The following is a 17,383-nucleotide window of genomic DNA, read 5'->3' as shown; positions in this document are numbered from 1 at the left end:
TCAACAGGCAACTGAGCTTGTCCGGCCAAATTCGTTCTTTAAATAGTCGATGATAACGTTATTCATAGAAGCGTAGCGCGATAGGTACACAAATCTGTCGTACCGGGCTTGGGAAGCGCTATCTTCTGCGTGTAATTGCGCGATATTTTGACAAGGTTGTATATTATTTAAATTTTTAATGCCATGATATCAAAAATCTTTGGGTTTATCTATTGAAATCCATTCTTAAAAGTATTTCGGGGGTATTCGCGCAAAAATTTTAAAATTTATCGGGAGATGGCTGAATTATTTGCGTTCAAAATTGGACCACTTTTCGTTACATACCATTTTTGTAGAATTTGCAAAGTGCACCCCCATATCGAAAACAAAGACGTAGTCCTACGTCAAAAAATTGCCGATTCTTGAAATAAATCTTCATGACCGTATAACAGTATATCGCATCGTAGCTGATCTCTTGTTTTGCGGCAGCTTATTTTTTTCTTATATGGGGTTTGTAATCAACTAATTCTCAACGGCGTAAACTTGTTTTATTCAAGTTCTTTCATGTACTAGCCATCGATTTAATTCTAAGCGCTACTCAATTCCACTCGTGTTCAGTGCTAGTCCATAGCGGCATTAGGTAACGCACAGCTTTCATACTTCTTATTCGCGCACGTTGGCTGCCCCTATTTTTTGTCTGCAGCTGAAGTCATTTGTCTGGTCCGCTCACTGACAGACAGAATTATTAAGAAACTAAATAAAGTTGTGACGACCGCTCCGGGGTCAAATTATCAAATAGTCACATGACGATTGTTAACAATCTCTGTGTCAAACCCAAGAATTCTGACATCCATATTGCTAGGATTCTTTGAAATTTACAAATAGTATTTCAAAGCTAGGACACACCTCCAGGACCGGGTGCTATGCGGTAGAAACGACCAAAACGTTCGCTCAGGTCTACATCTTCAATTTTATCTCACTAAAATTTATGCCTAGTGATGTACTATGATGTCACCAAGTTTCAGGTTCTAGTTATGAAATGTACATTGTAATTTTATTTGAAATCTGGAAAGGTACTCGCGTACTATGTCGTTACCTAACGGTTAAACACTCAACTCCACTTAATAATTCAACGTTTTCAATATGGGTTGCCGTGTATAATAGAACTGTATGAAGATGACTTTCGCAAGCTTCAGTTTCAATATCACCTTCCGTTAACAGACGGGCGGATACGACAATATTTAAAATCAACAAATAGTGTATTTAACCGAAGTTTGCCTCCCTTTTGCTGCGAAGCTTCACTCATCTCACAACAAACAGACAAACGATCATCGCAAAAAAAATCGGCAGTGTATTATCACTCACCATAGATCATGGCGACTGTTAAGTTTGCTTAACTTACAGCACTAGCTTGAGCAGAGATAGAATATACACTAGTGTCCTTTTTTGTGTGCTGCTATTGCCAGATTGCATTAAAAATCGCTTTATTTATTTATTTGTTTGTATTTATTATATTCCAAGATGGAATTTTCAACTGACCTTTTCACTGCCGTTTAACGCATAATTGTCTTATGTATAGAGGGAATCTCATAGAACATGGGACGAATACGATCTTAACGGCAGTTTAGAGGGTACCTAATTTCTGAAATGACGAATTGGCGGGAAAAATCATAAGCAGGCAAATGAGAGACTAAAAAAACTGCTTGTCTCAAATCACAAGTAAACTTACCAAAATTAATTTGTTCGCAGACCTGTCTGTGTTTTCTTGTGATTATTCGTCATTTTCTTGAATTATGCCCCCACTTTAAAGTTGTGAAAAAGTGCTGGAAACAATCTTCTTAGTACATATTCTGGGATACCTTCCTGTTGGTATGAAGTTTTTACTGGTTCACCCACTGTTGCAGAACACCCTGCTTTACCAAATATTTCTTGAGAAATTTAGACTTCTCTATCGTTCAGAATTACTTTAATACTTCATTTCGTTACATACCATGAAGCATGGTTGAAGTCTTCTACGTCCAAATTTTGTAATCCATTGCCACACAGGAAAAATTGGTAGAATATCCACGCTACAATTTTCGAAGAAGTGTTTAGCCCTCATATTCTGCCTATCACTATAATTCGGAATAATCAATACCTTCAATGACTTTGTTCTTTAATGATGCTTCGAATTATACACAAACACATTTGACGTTTTTATTCTATTATTATTTTATTAGTGTACGAGCAGAATGTTTGTCTCACTATCGAATCCATTTCGTCGTTTCTTAAGATTGTAATTTGCATTTCTTTTATATGTAGCTGATGGCAATCGAATATTAGACGTTTTGGAAACGGTGTGAACAGAGCTTGCCGATTAGCGAAGCTTTTTAGAACTATTCCAATGAGATATCTTTTGATTTCCGTTTGGACCGCACATATTATTTCTAATTCGCATTTCTTTCGACCCATTGTTGAAAGCGCATTTAACATGTCAACGAATTATGTATTTTTGGATGAAAAAGACATGCGTCCATATTTGTAAAAAAATTCATTTTTGGTTGAATATATCAAGAGATCTATGTGTTTTTAGGTTTCCATATTTTGTCGCGAACAAACTTTACATTGCAAATTGACCTAAGAATGGGTTACGACCACCTTCAAGGGTGTTTGGAATGTAATAGAGTATGTTAAAACGGTGCCTACTTAACCCTCCGGAAGTCGCGCATGACACTGAATGAGCAGCCGCAGTTGCCCAAAGACAATTCACTAGCTTTTCAGAGCAGCGTGCACTCAGTGCACCAGCGCGACTGCCGGAAGATTAACGGAAGATCCTAGACTCATCACCATTTCCACACAAACTAAAATACATAACACTATGAGAAAACTCATCCCCAAAATGTCAATCCGCTTATTTTTCCAGAATACTAGCTCCTCCTTTTATACACGGTCCTATATACTCATTTGCTTGTCGGTCATCCCTCGAGACTGGTAACAATTTTTCAGAATTGGGAAATATTTAAATTACATGACAGTTAAAAGACCAAAAGTGGTTTAATTGAAATGGAAGATACAAAAAGTTTAAAACTAACTAAAAATGAAAAAATGGTGTAAGCTCAAACGATAGACATTGAAAAATGTTAATTTAATTTGATTTTTTTGAGCACTCTGGAAAATTTATAAAAAGGTCTGGAAAAACCTGGAAAATCAGGGAATTTCATTTTCAGAAATGAGTCGACACCCTGAAATGTGAACTATTTCTACTATTTTTTGAGCAATTTTTCATTTAAATGCAGTTTTAAATGGTATCTTCACGCGATATTCATTCCGTTTAAGTTGTAAAATTTTGCATATATTATCAGCTTTGAATACCAAGAAAAAAATTTTGAGCGAACATAAGGTTTTTAAAATATTGGATGTTTTGTGTTACCCGGCATGCGAAAAACAACGCGTGAGCGAAACAGTCGCTGGTCCACCACCAGTGAAGTTTAGTGCAATTCAAAATTAAACTTTTGCTGTAAAAAATTTTATAATAAAATGGTGTATAAATTTTCAAATAACTAAAGCTATTATAAATGTTTCGAACAACGACAAAATATTTCGCGAAGATGTAGGGGTATTTAAACAATAAAATTAAAACATGTTATGCAAAATTCACCACTTTGTGAAAAATGGGGGGGGGGCACTTCAGAAATTTTTACTCATGGCCTTCTTCGATGCTAAGTTTCCACTCTGAATAATTGATCGGCCTGAGTTTTAAGTCATCAGCACTGACCGTTCTCGTTGCACCGCCTCCTTTTAGGCCATTTGGGAAAATCTACAGTTGACTCTCAGTTCTAGCAATTTTTCCCTTGATGGTCACTCTCGCCTGCCGCGCGGCACCTTAGCGACATTTGCAATGTCATCACCTCTTCTTCCTTTGGATACAGTGCATGATAGTCACTTTAACTGATTGTACCATTCATTTTTCTTCGTTGCCCTTTCCTTACCGCGTAGCTGCTTCTTTTTCGCTTCTTCTGTTAATTTTCTGACAACCCCAAGAAGATATGTCGTTCATCTATATTAACGAACCGTTTTTACTACTTTAACATGTAAAACGTCGAATTTTTCACATACCTTTTGAAACTGTTTAAAAGCACTTCCAGTAAACTATGTCGACCCATTCTGAAATACGTTAAACTTTCTGAATTAGTTGTTGAATTGCGTTTCGACTTCGTCTCATCAAAATCCGACACTAACTTAGTTAATGGACTAAGCTAGCTCCGGATTGATGCTAGCTCCAAAATACCGAGACACAATTTGTGTTCCTGAGCAAACCCCTAGTCAAGCGTGATGTCCCGCTGGAAAAGAAGCTCTTTTTAAGTTGATGAGAACTGAAATCGAAACATTTGGTTTGGCTTAGCAGGCCAATGCAAGATTCAATATGCTATATTTCTCCTTAGTAGAGAACAATTTTGGTAAAAACTATTTTTACTCGATTAAGGAGAAATTGTTTAAAACCATCTTTGCGCATGAAGAGCACAAAACCTATAACTAAATTAGTTATGCAATTTGCGTTCCGGCTTCGTCTCATCATAATCAGATACGAATTTAGTTAATGGACTAAGCTAGTGTCGGATTCTGATGAGACGAAGTCGAAACGCAAATTCCATAACTAATTTAGTTATAGGTTTTGTGCTCTTCATGCGCAAAGATGGTTTTAAACAATTTTCTCCCTAATGGTGATAAAAATAGTTTTTTACAAAATTGTTCTCCACTAAGGAGAAATATAGCAGAGGGCAGCTCTAATTAAGCTGATCGGACCAGTGAAATAGAAACAAGGTTCGATAGGGGGAACTAGGCCAAATCGTACCTAGTAGGGATTTATGAGCTATAGAACTGAATGAGTCAACCGATTTGCAAGTACTTTTTATCCTGAAAGCCTGATCAATTGCACACAATTTTTTTGATACGGCTTTTTTCGATCTCTTACCATATTGTGTATAAGCGCTTACGCGCAAAAGTACATCTGAGGTCCGAATTGCCCCAACCATGGTTCAATCCAAACCATCCGTTTCATGCCTATTTTTTGGAAATTAATACTAAATTAATCTCAATTGTATATTACATAATTTTCAAACTGTGAAATGGGGAGACCTATTCCATACGTATAACTTTGTAATAAATATACTATACCTATAGAGTAGGAACTGGTCCAAATCGACCTAAAAAGAGGATCTAAATGTGTTGACCAATTTCCAAAAACCTTTACTTTTTCGAAAACTTGATTGACTGAGTAGAGTAAACTTTACTTTTAACTGATTTTTCGCAATCTCGCACACGATCGCATCTATGGCAAAAGGTCCGAATTGGACCAAAGCGAATTCCACACTCACTAGTTATTTGGAATAATAACGAACAAACGCCAAAACTGAGAAACGTCAAATTTTATGATTTATAACAGAGTTGCATGACAGCCACGGAAAATGATATATATATATATATATATACTATCCATAAAACGTCCATAACTGAGAATCAGCCGAGGGCCGAGTTGGCCAGCGGACCGCTTCTCACTACTTAATATTAAACGTCCCCAAAATAATTATATTTTATATATTTTTCGAAAAATAAATGATAAGGTAACTCAATCGAATAGAAATAGTATTTTAACTAGACACCTTAAAAATTTACCCAATCTTTCTCACATTATAGAATAGGGCACATTGCATTGGCTTGCCAAACCATATTTCGATTTCATTAATTCTCATCAGCTTAATCGGAGCTTCTTTTCTCGCGGAACACCACGCAGGGCTAAGGGTTTGCCCAGAAACATAAATAGTGTTTTCGTTTTTGGAACTAGCATCAATCCGGTGCTAGCCTAGACCTGTCACTAAGTTAGTGTCGGATTCTGATAAGACAAAGTCGAAACGTAAAGTCATAATTAATTTAGTTTTCTGCCCTTCACGTGTAAATGTGTTAAAAAAAATTCCCCATAGTGGAGAAAAAAAGTTTTTACCTAAATTTATCACCACTAATAAGAAATATAGCATAATGAAGGTTGCAGAGCTGAATGGTTAAAGAAAACATTACGCCCAAAACCCGTCGCAGTGTTATTTGCATCTAAATCGTTAAATTTTGGTCAGTCTTCGGAGGAATTTGTGAACATTATAAACCATTTCATAATCATTAGGATTTTGATGATTAAGATCTCTGAAAGGGAGATATATTTACTAATTTCCTTGCAAGTACAAATATTAAGATTATATCTTCGGTTGTAGAGTAAGCTTTTACCAATAACTATACTGAAGACTCAAAGTCTGTATCTTTAATAGCTGTAACAGACTTTGAAATTGAAAATGTCTTACTGCTCTATCTGGGGCAGGGTGTCATTCTAAAATCTAACATCAAACGATGTCACGTTTTTGCGTCACTATTTTGACCGCTAATAACTTTGTTATTTATGGACGAATTTTCGTATTTCGGATAATTCGAAATAAACTGAAATTAAGTTTTATTGCTATAGTGTTTTGTTATTACAATAGCACACTATTGAAAAACAAGCAAAAATGAATAGATCTCGGAAAACGTGAAAATCCCATGCATCAGTCCATCTATCCCCGGCAGAGCCGTCAATAGAGAGCACCTCAGTGACTCAAACGAACACGAAAAGTTATAAATAAATGTGCCGCGTGCCTGTTTGAATCAGTTGTTGCTCTTTTGCCAGACAAGTAACATCGTGCCTGTAGCGTCCCGTACGACAGATTTGAGCACCCAGCACACTACGCTTCTATGAATGACGTCATCCTCGACTATTTAAAGAATGTCATTCTTCGAGCGAGTTCATTCTCCCGTCGAACGTCGGGCCCCTAAAGAACAGCAGTAGTAATCAGGCATGTTGACAATGCGCTGCGACGAGTGATCACTGTACATTTGATCACTGCTACCGCTGGGGGTTGGGACGACGACAGGTCTAGGCATCCAGTGGCCAAGCGCTCGTGATGTTTCCTTTCCCAGAGCTATGGAATTGACTGTATTGATTTTACCGATGACGTGATTCTCGGATATATAACTTTCAGCATTGCTGGGGCGAGCTCATTCTCTGGTCGAACGTCGGAGCGGAGACGATAGCAGTAGCCGACAGATTTATTTAAATTATGCAGTGCGCTGTGTACTGCTTTGCACACCATAACTATCAGTGTCAGTGCTAGTCAGCATGCCGTTGCGATGGATCTAGTGCCGCGTTGCTTTTTGCGACACTAGAGTTTTTAAATTGACAAAAAACAAATCGACGATTCTCAGATTTGGAAAGCCGATTGTTTTGAGCTTCGTGGAACACCCTGAAACTCGGTATATTTACACCGGCACACTCTCTTGCTCATTTCGATTTATTTAGGTACTCGTTATATGTCAACAAAAGACATGATGACAAACGATGTAAAATGTTTGAAGTATTCGTAAAATATAACGCTGTTTTTTCCATTTCATATAGATTAATCCACGTATGATTGTATGTATCCAAACACATAAAATATGTGCACGTTTCGTTGGCATCAAATAACTCAATTGATGTTTGACAACCCGGTTGTCAACGACTACTCGACAAAATGAATGCTTTGTCCGACCATATCCGTGAAGAGAGTAAACGTGCGATATTTCGAATATTGTATCGATTTTGTGGGCTGTTTTCGGCAAATTTAAGACTAAGAGAAACGGAAGCAATGAAATTGAAAGATAGGTATTCTAGAGCGAATCAGTTATAAACATAACACGGAAAACTAGGACTAGGCAGGCTCATATGTGAAAATGTGAAGAATCCATTGCCTTCTGCTGGTAGGAGTTGGGCTTTCCACCCAAGTGTACCGCATGGTCGTTGATAGAACATAACTCATCATCATGGTTTACCACCGACATCGCGAATTATATTGTACACTACATTTTCAATGTCGCCGTGTTTGTGTCCTGCACACAACCCTCCAATTTTTTAATAGGAAGCGAAATTGGAATTGATTTAATGTCTATGAAACAAAAATTGCATAACTTTTAACATTTGCTGAAAATGTTTTTATTTTGTAAATGCGTCGAGTTGAGACGAAAACGTAATGCCCTCCCCTAGGCTGAGGGATTTGACGGTATTGCAAACATCATCATATTGCGTGCATCAGCGCTAAAGAACAACTGCTTTAAGATGGTCATTGCATTACGCCTCGAAAGTTCGCGCGCGATCAAGCAAGAATACACACTACATCATTATAAAATCGAAATTATACACGCGAAGTCACATACACGTGACAAACACGTTGATATACAAATGCTTGAGCCCTTCGCAAACATCCACGGCACCTACACCCGCGATCTCGTAAACATGATAACATCTTGGTGATAAAGTGAATGTCTCAGCTTTTATAAATTTTCAAACGCGGTCTCAAGCGTGAACCTAAAAACTCCCGCGGTCGCACGATCATGAATCGGTCACTTCCGGATGTTTCTATCCTTGATATCAGCAGACTAGGTCCATGCCTTCAATTGGATCAATTGAAAAAAGAAAGCTTCATATCTACTGGACACCACGTTACATGGCGACATGGTCGAGGACTCTAGTGATATGGGGTAACTAACTCCCTATCAGAATGTGAATTGTACACCGAAAACTAACTATCAGAATGAAGGTCCGCGTGACAAGATCCAAGAACGCACGTGTATATAAGAATGGCCCCACGGTTACAAAATCCAGTTTTGTACACGTGAAGTCACATGAACGCGAGCACACGTGACAAACACGTTAACATACGAACGCGATCGCGCAAGCTTAATAACACCCCGGTAATAAGGAGCACGTTTTAGCAATTACGAAGTTTCAAACGCTGTCCCAAACGCGAACCTACAAACGTCCGTTTTTGCGCGCTAATGAATCGGTCACGTCCGGAAACCATTACTCTCGGTCCCAATAACTCAGATCATTCTGATCATGACCACGGTCATTCATAATTTCAGAGGAAAATGTCGTCGAGCGGCATATCTTCCCTACAATTGCGAGAGATGCCGCATCAAAATTGCGGGTGAGATGCCGCACTCGATGGAGGAGGATCCATAGCCAAAATGTTTTTTTTTCACCTCGGAATGTCATTAAATGATCATCTACCTATACCTGACAGGTTCTTAATAAGGTATATCCACAAAACTAACAGACCTACCACAATGACATAGGATCTAAGTATTAGTTACTTCGGTTTATTCTTTAAAGTTTCCGGCACTAATTTTCGTGAACGCATTGATTTGTAGTGATGTCAATATTAGGATAAAAACGAAAATTTCATTTCAACGAATTGATGCTTTTTCAAAATGATTCTTTCAAGAATAAACCTAAGTTATATAAATTCATTGTTGGGAGAAACAGCCAAATGCTGCTTTTAAGGTATCGCTCGTACAAACATATAGATAATTGGTATCTTTAATTAAGTTGCTCCAACTAAACCGTTACGCAAGGTTGGGAAGGAAAAATATTTTTAAAATGGTGAATAAAAACCATTCTTCCCATGAACATCGACAAGTTTGCACCCGTGTACAAAATTTCGTGCACGCGTTCAACCTTAAACATGCTTTGTCTTGGTGTACAGGTTCGCATCGAACACCGTACGCAAGCGAACGATGTGCAAACTTAGGTTTAAACACCGTGTACGTACACCGTGTGCGTACATAAGAAAGGCACACACAAAACAGAATGAGTCAAAGCTAGTGATGATGGGTGAGAGAAAGAGAAAACTAGTATCAAGAACCTGTGTGTACGAACACCGCATACGTACATGAGGTTCGGTTGTGCAGACGAACATGTGCTCGTGCTTTGGTACGCATTAGCGCGTTCGAGTTTACATACGAAATGATGGTGTAGGGTGAGCACAGAACTAGAGCGAACATAGTATTCGATGTTCATTTGGGAAGACTGATAAAAATGTTTCTAGAAATAGTAGTACTCCATTAAGAAAAGTGAAGGTGCTAGCCGATTTATAGGTGTGATCAAACTTCATGAAACTCAGCCGAAGACACTTGTTCACAAAAACATCAACGAGAGCTAAAAAATACTTTTTTTCAGTTTGTGACCACTGACCATGGTGAGGCATCTCTTCCGCAATGACCTTCTTCTGTAAAATGTTCGTGGAAATTTGATAAAAAAAAAATTTCATGACGAACACCATTGCACAGTATCTTGGAAACTTGTCGCAATTGATAGAAATAATTTCATCAATTATTGAATGGTTTACTTTGATGCAGGATCGAGTTTTAGAAATGTGCGGCATCTCTCCCCAAATTACCCTATCAAATATGTTGGGTGGCAGCTGCGGTTGTGTGTGATCTCGTTTTAGAGACAGGGTACGATCACTGTCTACAATGATTCGTTTTGGGACAATCATAGGTTCGTTTTGGGATGTTATCATATATCAGGGATAGCATAAGGGTTTGTGCATTAGGCCGGAGTCCCAAGGGTTGCAGGTTCGAGTACTGCCTCTAAGGGGATTTTTTTTTCAAATAATTGATTTCGTTTAATTCACCATTTCGATCTATTTTTCTCGTTGGATACTACGTCAAAAACCAAAAATATTGAATTATTTGCCCTTAAACTTCTTCTCCGTTTCCATTGATTATGTTTTCTTCTTATTTTTTCGTTGTCCGAAAATTCTTTTTCTGAGATTTCGCTTAAAATGCAGTTTAACTTATTTTTCGCTATTCTCTTTCAATGTGCCCATGACATTAGCTAATTCTTTCCATTCACCTCTATTCAGCTCCTACTAGATCCTACTTCACTGAGTCGTTTCATGTTAAACATGGTTTCCCTCTTTCTTATTTTAAATTTGAATTTAATTTAAAATCATGAATCCTGTCCACTCGAACTCTACTGTTGATAATTTTCCCTTCCAACAGCTTTCTAAGATTAAATTTTATGCATGATGATTTTTTGCAGTTTCCGAAACTGTTTCTGAAGTATTGAAAATGACTAAATATTACCCTAAAACCGATTTTCTTTTTCTGTACAGTACACAACGCATTCAACGACAACCGAATCAAAATTCCCAACAACGATTCAACTTTCCCACAAAACATAGCGTAGGTTGCCGATTCGATTGAATCAAACCTCCGCGTTGGTAGCAGCACGGTGTGTGCAGTTCGGAGCGCATCATTGCGGCCATAACTTTGCATATTTTATTACCCGTTAACACGAGAGCCGGACCTTTCTCGCCTGACCCGGTGCTAAGCAATTTCCTTCCATCATTCCGAGAAAAAACAGCACTGCAGCAGCACAAGATACAAAAGATAGCGAGTGCAGTTTGTGACTTGAACCATTAGGTAGTCTCACGATGAGTTAGTCAGCCTAAATGTCGGAGCCGTTAGAGCATTACCGGAGGTGACCCAGAAATCAACCTTCATTAAGACCGGTACCGTGCACGGGGCACTCGGCTTTTGTCTCTCACATCAAAAACGATAAACTAAAACAATTTTCTCGTTTGTTCGTAACATGATCCGAAGCGGTAATCCTACGACGACCGTCATCCTTGTTTTCTCATCATCATCATCATCCTCGTTTAGAAATGCAATTTTTCAATTTCTACCGTAATTTAACTCTCCACTTTTTCTGTCTCTTTCTCTCTCTCCCCCCTCCGAAACAGAGCTTGGGGATACTTGCCTCGATTCCGGCGGCCCTGCTGATCATCTCACTGGTGTTTCTGCTGCTCTACCTGCTGACCAGATGCTGCGACCGGAAGCCACGGAAGCCCAAATCGCACGGCTGCCAGAAGTGCACACTGATCTTCTTTGCGATCGTGTGCTGCGCCGCGATCGGACTGGGCCTGTACGGAAACGACGATCTGCACAACGGCGTGCTGCAGATCTTCGGATCGGGCCGGAAGATCGAACAGCTGATACTGAACGTGCGGAATCAGGTGAGTTTGGGGGACGTTGCGGATAAAGCAAATTCTGGGTATTAAATCGGGAACATCAATTCCTTAAATTAAAAAGATTTCGCAGTCGATCGTGCATTTGTTAGAAGATTTTTTTATTCAGTTCGTATATTTGATGCGGCATTTTTGCGTTAGCTTGTTTTACTTTTAAAATTTCTTAATACCAGGGGAATATAATTTGACATTAGTTTGCATATTTACAATGTTTTGACTTGATTTACAAGAAAAATCCCAGCTTCACCGATGAAGATCGACATTATCCCATTATAACTGACTGTGGCCAGCCAGTCTAGGGACGTTTCAAAGCGCAGAAACTTGAAACCAGATCAGTAAAAAAATACTTTAACGACGAATCTACCAGACTAACAGGTTCCGAATCGCACCGCACAATCGACTGCGGGGCAGGTTGGCACAACTAGTTTAACAACTTGCTGGCAAACGTGAAGACTCCTCCTCGCCCCACGCCGCCAACGACGACCAAGCTGAACACTGTCACGAACACCTTCCCTCTCATTTCTCCTTTCTCCATCTTGCGGTTGGGGTAGCTCAGACTCAGAGGGGTTTTATGAAGTTTCAGGTGGCTTGAATTATTGGACTGGCGTGACTCTGGAACATGTTGCTGTTCGTTCGTGTTCTGATTTGCGGTCAACCACTGATGGGCAAATTGCGGTTTGACCGAGTTTTGCCGGCACTCTGGATCAAGTTCCGCTAACAACGTTTCACGGTGTACTGTGTGTCGGTAGAAAACACAATCGATCCGGTTCGAGTGGAAGATGTTAATGTCTAATTTACGACGCTTAATTAATATGTACGGATTAGATGTTTTCACAGCCGGCTTCAGCTAACGGGAGGCTAAAGTTTCTTGACAAAATGTATCTCATTCACGATTGATCTAAGATACACTTAACCTTCAAATAAAGAGGTAGCCTTTCAATATAGCAGAAGCTGCAAAATTATGTTAATACTACCTTTCGCTTGTTGAATATATTTTCTTAATAACATTCTTGTTCCATGATCCTATATCTTGACATGGTCTGAGGGTTTGTCGTCGAAATAATGTCCAAAGAGGGTTTAGGGCCAAGTTCTTTCTAGAGGTGCCTCCAGATTCAGGAACATAACAATATGCCAGATCATCTTTGGCAGCCCTTCGCAATCGTCCACGCATTCCTACGCTCGAGATATCTCAAATATGATATCACTCCGGAGATAAAGTGGACCGTTTAGTACTTATAAATTTACAAATGCGAACTCAAAAGTGAACCTACAAATGCCCGCGTTCTCGCTACCATCAATCGCTCACGTGTGGAAGTCTCTACCCTAAGTCCTAGAACCAGTCAAAACAAAACGCTCATATCCACTAGATAAGAGGTTCCATGGCGCCCTGACCGGGAATTCTAGTGATAAGAGGCAACAAACTATCTTCTAGCATCTAAACCGCACACTGAAAATTAAGCATCATATTCACGGGTCGCGCGATCATTCAAGAACACACGCGAATATGCAATGGCCACCCGGTTACAAAATTAAATTTCTGCCCGCGAAGTCACATACACGCTAGCACATGCGAAATGCAAAAGCCCACGTTTACATACAAACGCTCGAGCTCTTCACGATGATACATGTATTCGTGATGCTCCTGCGTGCTAAGCACTGCGCACGACTCAGCCACAAATCAGTTCTTTTATTTCTTTTAACGTGGTTCACGTAATCAATTTATTAAGCTTTCTCTGTATTCGTTTTTTTTCAAATTATCTTAATTTTGTGCCATTTTATCATCTTTTCGTTTTTTGCTATTATTGTATTTGCCATTTTAAAATCATTCATGTGTTTACTTTGTCAGCATCTACATTTTTTCAATTTTTTTAAATTTATTTCTACTTCTTATTTAAATTTATTCCATGGTTCGAATTATTATCATTTTTCTTTTCTTCTCTTCTTTACAACCAATTTTTCACTTTATTCACCTGGTTACTTTTGCATTCTTCTAGTTCTTTTTCATTTTCCTTAAACATTCCTTTTTCATTCTTTTTTTCTGAAAGAATATCGAATACGGGGAAAATGTTCAATTGAGATGTGATCATTTTATTCATTCTATTCAGTTCATTCCGTTCATCACATTAATATCGTTCATTGCGTTCATTCCGTTCATTCAGTTAATTCACTTCATTTCGTTTATCCAGTTCAGTCAGTTCATTCAGTTCATTCAGTTCATTCAGTTCATTCCGTTCATTCCGTTCATTCCGTTTATTCCGTTCATTCCGTTCATTCCGTTCATTCCGTTCATTCCGTTCATTCCGTTCATTCCGTTCACTTCGTTCATTTCGTTGATTCCGCTCATTCCGTTCACTCTGTTCATTTCGTTCATTCCTTTTATTCAGTTCATTCAGTTCATTCTGTTCATTCCTTTCACTCCGTTCATTCCTTTTATTCATTTCATTCTGTTCATTCCGTTCACACTGTTAGTTCCGTTTATTCCGTTCATTCCATTCATTAACATCATTCAGCTCATTCAGTTCATTGAGTTCATTCCTTTCTTTCATTTCTTTCATTTTTTTTCATTTCTTTTATTTATTTAATTTCATGCATTGCATTCATTTTATTCATTTCATTGTCATTTCAGTCCTACCATTCTCACTGAATTCTCATTTTATTCCAATTTTATTCTCATTTATTTCTCATTTTATTTTCATTTCATTCTGATTTCATATTCATTTCAATGTCATTTCATTCTCATGTCACTCTCATTTCATTTTCATTACATTCTCAATTTATCCTCATTTTATCCTCATTTTATTCTCATTTCTTTCTCTTTTCATTCTCATTTCATTCTCGTTTCATTCTCGTTTCATTCTCATTTCATTCTTATTTCATTCTCATTTTAATCTCATTTCATTCTAATTTTATTCGCATTCCATTCTTCTTTCATTCTCATTTCAGTCTCATTTCATTCCCATTCATGCTCAGTCCATTCTCATTTCATTCTCATATCATTCTCATTTCATTCCCATTTGATTCTCGTTTGATTCTTATTTCATTCAAATTTCATTCTCATTTCATTCTCATTTCGCTCTCATTTTATTCTCATTTCATTCTCATTTTTTCTCATTCAATTCTCAAGTTATTCTCATTGAGCTCTCATTTCATTCCCATTTCATTTAATTCACGTTTCATTCTCATTTCATTCTCGTTTGATTCTCATTTCATTCCTATTTCATTCTCATTTAATTCTCATTTCATTTTCATTTCATTGTCACTTCATTCTCATTTCATTCTCATTGCATTCTCATTTCATTAATCTCATCTATTTCTCATTAGTTTTCCATTAATCTCTCATTCATTTCACATTCATTTCTCATTCATGCCTCATTCATTTCATCTCTCATTCATTTCTAATGCATTTTTCATTCGCTCCTCATTCATTTCTCATTCATTTCTCGTTCATTTCTCATTCATTTCTCATTCGTTTCTCATTCATTTCTCATTCATTTTTCATTTGTTCTTCATTCATTTCTCATTCATTTCTCATTTATTTCTTATTTATTTCTCATTAATTTCTCATTAATTTCTCATTCATTTCTCATTCATTTCTCATTCGTTTCTCATTCACTTCTCATTCGTTTCTCATTCATTTCTCATTCATTTCTCATTCATTTCTAATTTGTTCCTCATTCATTTCTCATTCATTTCTCATTCATTTCTCATTGATTCCTAATACATTTCCCATTCATTCCTCATTCATTTCTCACTCATTTCTCATTCATTTCTCATTCATTTCTCATTCATTTCTCATTCTTTTCTCATTAATTTCTCATTCATTTCTCATTCATTTCTCATTCATTTCTCATTCATTTATCATTCATTTTTCATTCGTTTCTCATTCATTTCTCATTCATTTTTAATTCGTTCCTCATTCATTTCTCATTCATTTCTCATTCGTTTCTCATTCATTTCTCATTTATTTCTCATCCATTTCTCATTCATTTCTCATTCATTTCTCATTCATTTCTCATTCATTTATCATTCATTTCTCATTCATTTCTCATTCATTTCTCATTCATTTCTCATTCATTTCTCAATCATTTCTCATTCATTTCTCATTCATTTCTCATTCATTTCTCATTCATTTCTCATCCATTTCTCATTCATTTCTCATTCATTTCTAATTTGTTCCTCATTCATTTCTCATTCATTTCTCATTCACTTCTCATTCATTTCTCATTCATTTCTCATTCATTTCTCTTTCATTTCTCATTCATTTCTAATCCATTTCTCATTCGTTCCTCTTTCATTTCTCATTCATTTCTGATTCGTTTCTCATTCGTTTCTCATTCATTTTTCATTCATTTCTCAGTAATTACTCATATAATCCTCCTTCATTTCTCATTTATTTGTCAGTCATTTCTCATTCATTTCTCATTCATTTCTCATTTATTTCTCATTCATTTCTCATTCATTTCTCATTCATTTCTCATTCATTTCTCATTCGTTTCTCATTCGTTTTTCATTCATTTCTCATTCATTTCTCATTCATTTCTAATTCATTTCTCATTCATTTCTCATTCATTTCTCATTCATTTCTCATTCATTTCTCTTTCATTTCTCATTCATTTCTCATTCATTCCTCATTCATTTCTCATTCGTTCCTCATTCATTTCTCATTCGTTTCTCATTCATTTCTCATTCATTTCTTATTCATTTCTCATTCATTTCTCATTCATTTCTTATTCATTCCTCATTCATTTCTCATTAATTTCTCATTCATTTCTCATTCGTTTCTCATTCGTTTCTCATTCATTTCTCATTCATTTCTCATTCATTTCTCATTCATTTCTTATTCATTTCTCATTAATTTCTCATTCATTTCTTATTCATTCCTCATTCATTTCTCATTAATTTCTCATTCATTTCTCATTCGTTTCTCATTCGTTTCTCATTCATTTCTCATTCATTTCTCATTCATTTCTCATTCATTTCTCATCCATTTCTCATTCGTTCCTCATTCGTTTCTCATTCAATTCTCATTCAATTCTCATTCATTTCTCATTCATTTCTCATTCATTTCTCATTCACTTCTCTTTCATTTCTCATTCATTTCTCATTCATTTCTCTTTCATTTCTCATTCATTTCTCATTCATTTCTCATTCATTTCTCATCCATTTCTCATTCGTTCCTCTTTCATTTCTCATTCATTTCTGATTCGTTTCTCATTCGTTTCTCATTCATTTCTCAGTCATTACATCCATTTTATCCATTTCGCTCCTTTCGCTAATTCCGCTCATTTCGCAAATTTCGCTCATTTAGCTCGTTTCGTTAATTTCGCTCATGCTACTTTATTTTATTCATTTCATTCGTTTCGTCCATTTACGGCCGATTTCTTCACCCTCGCTTATCTTTTAAACCAGGTTCACCAGTACGTTTAAACCTGGCTTAAGCGCTAAGCGAGGGTAAAGAAATCGACTCTTACTGTTTTTAGTCGATGTAAGGATTAATCGGC

The 17,383-nt window shown here is 37.0% G+C and overlaps 1 protein-coding gene across 3 annotated transcripts in view; it reads left to right on the top strand.

Moving 5' to 3' along the window:
* The window catches only part of LOC131685524 (protein tweety-2-like), a 280,502-nt gene that overhangs the window by 171,382 nt on the left and 91,737 nt on the right, over positions 1–17,383 (top strand). For all 3 annotated transcript variants that reach the window (XM_058969314.1, XM_058969316.1, XM_058969317.1), the window contains exon 3: positions 11,598–11,870. In XM_058969314.1, the coding sequence (XP_058825297.1) occupies positions 11,598–11,870 (273 nt within the window). The remainder of the gene's footprint in view (positions 1–11,597; positions 11,871–17,383) is intronic.

Source organism: Topomyia yanbarensis, chromosome 2 (assembly GCF_030247195.1).
Source record: "Topomyia yanbarensis strain Yona2022 chromosome 2, ASM3024719v1, whole genome shotgun sequence".
Lineage (NCBI taxonomy): Eukaryota > Metazoa > Arthropoda > Insecta > Diptera > Culicidae > Topomyia > Topomyia yanbarensis.
Note: the sequence above shows the minus strand (reverse complement) of the source record. Positions and strands in the feature narration are given on the sequence as shown.